The following is a 1,254-nucleotide window of genomic DNA, read 5'->3' on the forward strand; positions in this document are numbered from 1 at the left end:
TAGAGGACCATTCCATATAAATGGCCCATACCCATGGAGGAAAGACACTCACTGCAGACTTTGGAGATTTTGCTCCATCGTGTGGGTAACAGACAACACCATTCTGGTTTTCATCATGGCCAACAGGTGTATCCTCCAAATCGCTCTCCTGTTGTCCTTCTCTACCATATCTCTTTCCTTAAGCTACAAATTGCTTCAAGCCCAACAACGCAGCAGCAGTTTGGCCTGTGGGGAGCTTTTGAAGCAGTTGAAAGGAAAACCTGAATATTGCCTCAAGGACAGGATGGATTTCAAATTCCCTGAGGAGATCAAGCAACCACAGCACTTCCGGAAGGAGAATGCTGCTCTTGTCATCCAGGAGATGCTCCAGAATATCTTGGATATTGTCAGAAAAAATTTCTCTAACACTGTATGGAATGAGACCATTGTTGAGAACCTCCTTGTTGAACTCCATCAGCAGATGGACAGTCTGAAGACACTCCTGCAGGAAATACTGGAGAAGAAGGACATTACCTGGGAGGACACCATGATCATTCCACGCCTGAAGGGGTATTATTGGAGGATCAGGAGGCACATGAAGGCCAAGGACAACAGCATTTGTGCCTGGACAGTAGTCCAGGTAGAACTCTCCAGGAACTTTTCCTTCATTAACAGACTTACAGATTATTTCCAAGACTGAAGATAGGCCAGGCTGTGCCACTGGGACAGGACAATGCCTTCAGGAAATTTTCATGAAGTGACTGACAACAAATGGACTGCATGGGAAAGGACAGTAGAAGAGCTGAAACCATTTATTAATTTATGAATTAAGTTATTTGTATTCTTTATTTAAATTTTTACCTTGGAAAGTAAATTATTTATGACATAACGTCAGAATGGGAGTTTTCCTTTCAACTTGGTTTATGTGGCCATTGATGTTAACAATTGCTGAGCAGCTATTAGATGTTCTTTATTAAATATATGCCTGCAAAGTAGTACAGTTTCTGGGCCCTGCCTTTGAGGAATTTAAAATTCAAGGAAGCCACATGTAAAACACAAGGTAAGAGATAATAAGGGAACTTAACCTTCTAGGTAAATCAAAGTGACATGAACTGTATGGGATTGGAAGTGAAGGGGCAAGCCAGTGTTCCTGGGACTAGAACTTGGGGTGCCCACTACTCCTACTTTGTGCTTCAGGCTCTCTGGTAATAAAGATAGAACTTGGCTGACTCTCCAGGTAGTCAAAGGAGTAAGTTAGCTCTTGCATTCACTCTA

At 42.5% G+C, this 1,254-nt stretch overlaps 1 protein-coding gene across 1 annotated transcript; it reads left to right on the forward strand.

Moving 5' to 3' along the window:
* On the forward strand, positions 1-680 carry LOC101699042 (interferon beta). Its single transcript, XM_004838347.3, has one exon. The coding sequence runs from the start codon at positions 116-118 to the stop codon at positions 677-679; it is 564 nt and encodes a 187-aa protein (XP_004838404.1). The 5' UTR covers positions 1-115; the 3' UTR covers position 680.
* Positions 681-1,254: the final 574 nt, after the last annotated feature.

Source organism: Heterocephalus glaber, unplaced genomic scaffold (assembly GCF_053883595.1).
Source record: "Heterocephalus glaber isolate CG9 unplaced genomic scaffold, H.glaber_assembly_v1.0 deba00001481, whole genome shotgun sequence".
NCBI lineage: Eukaryota > Metazoa > Chordata > Mammalia > Rodentia > Bathyergidae > Heterocephalus > Heterocephalus glaber.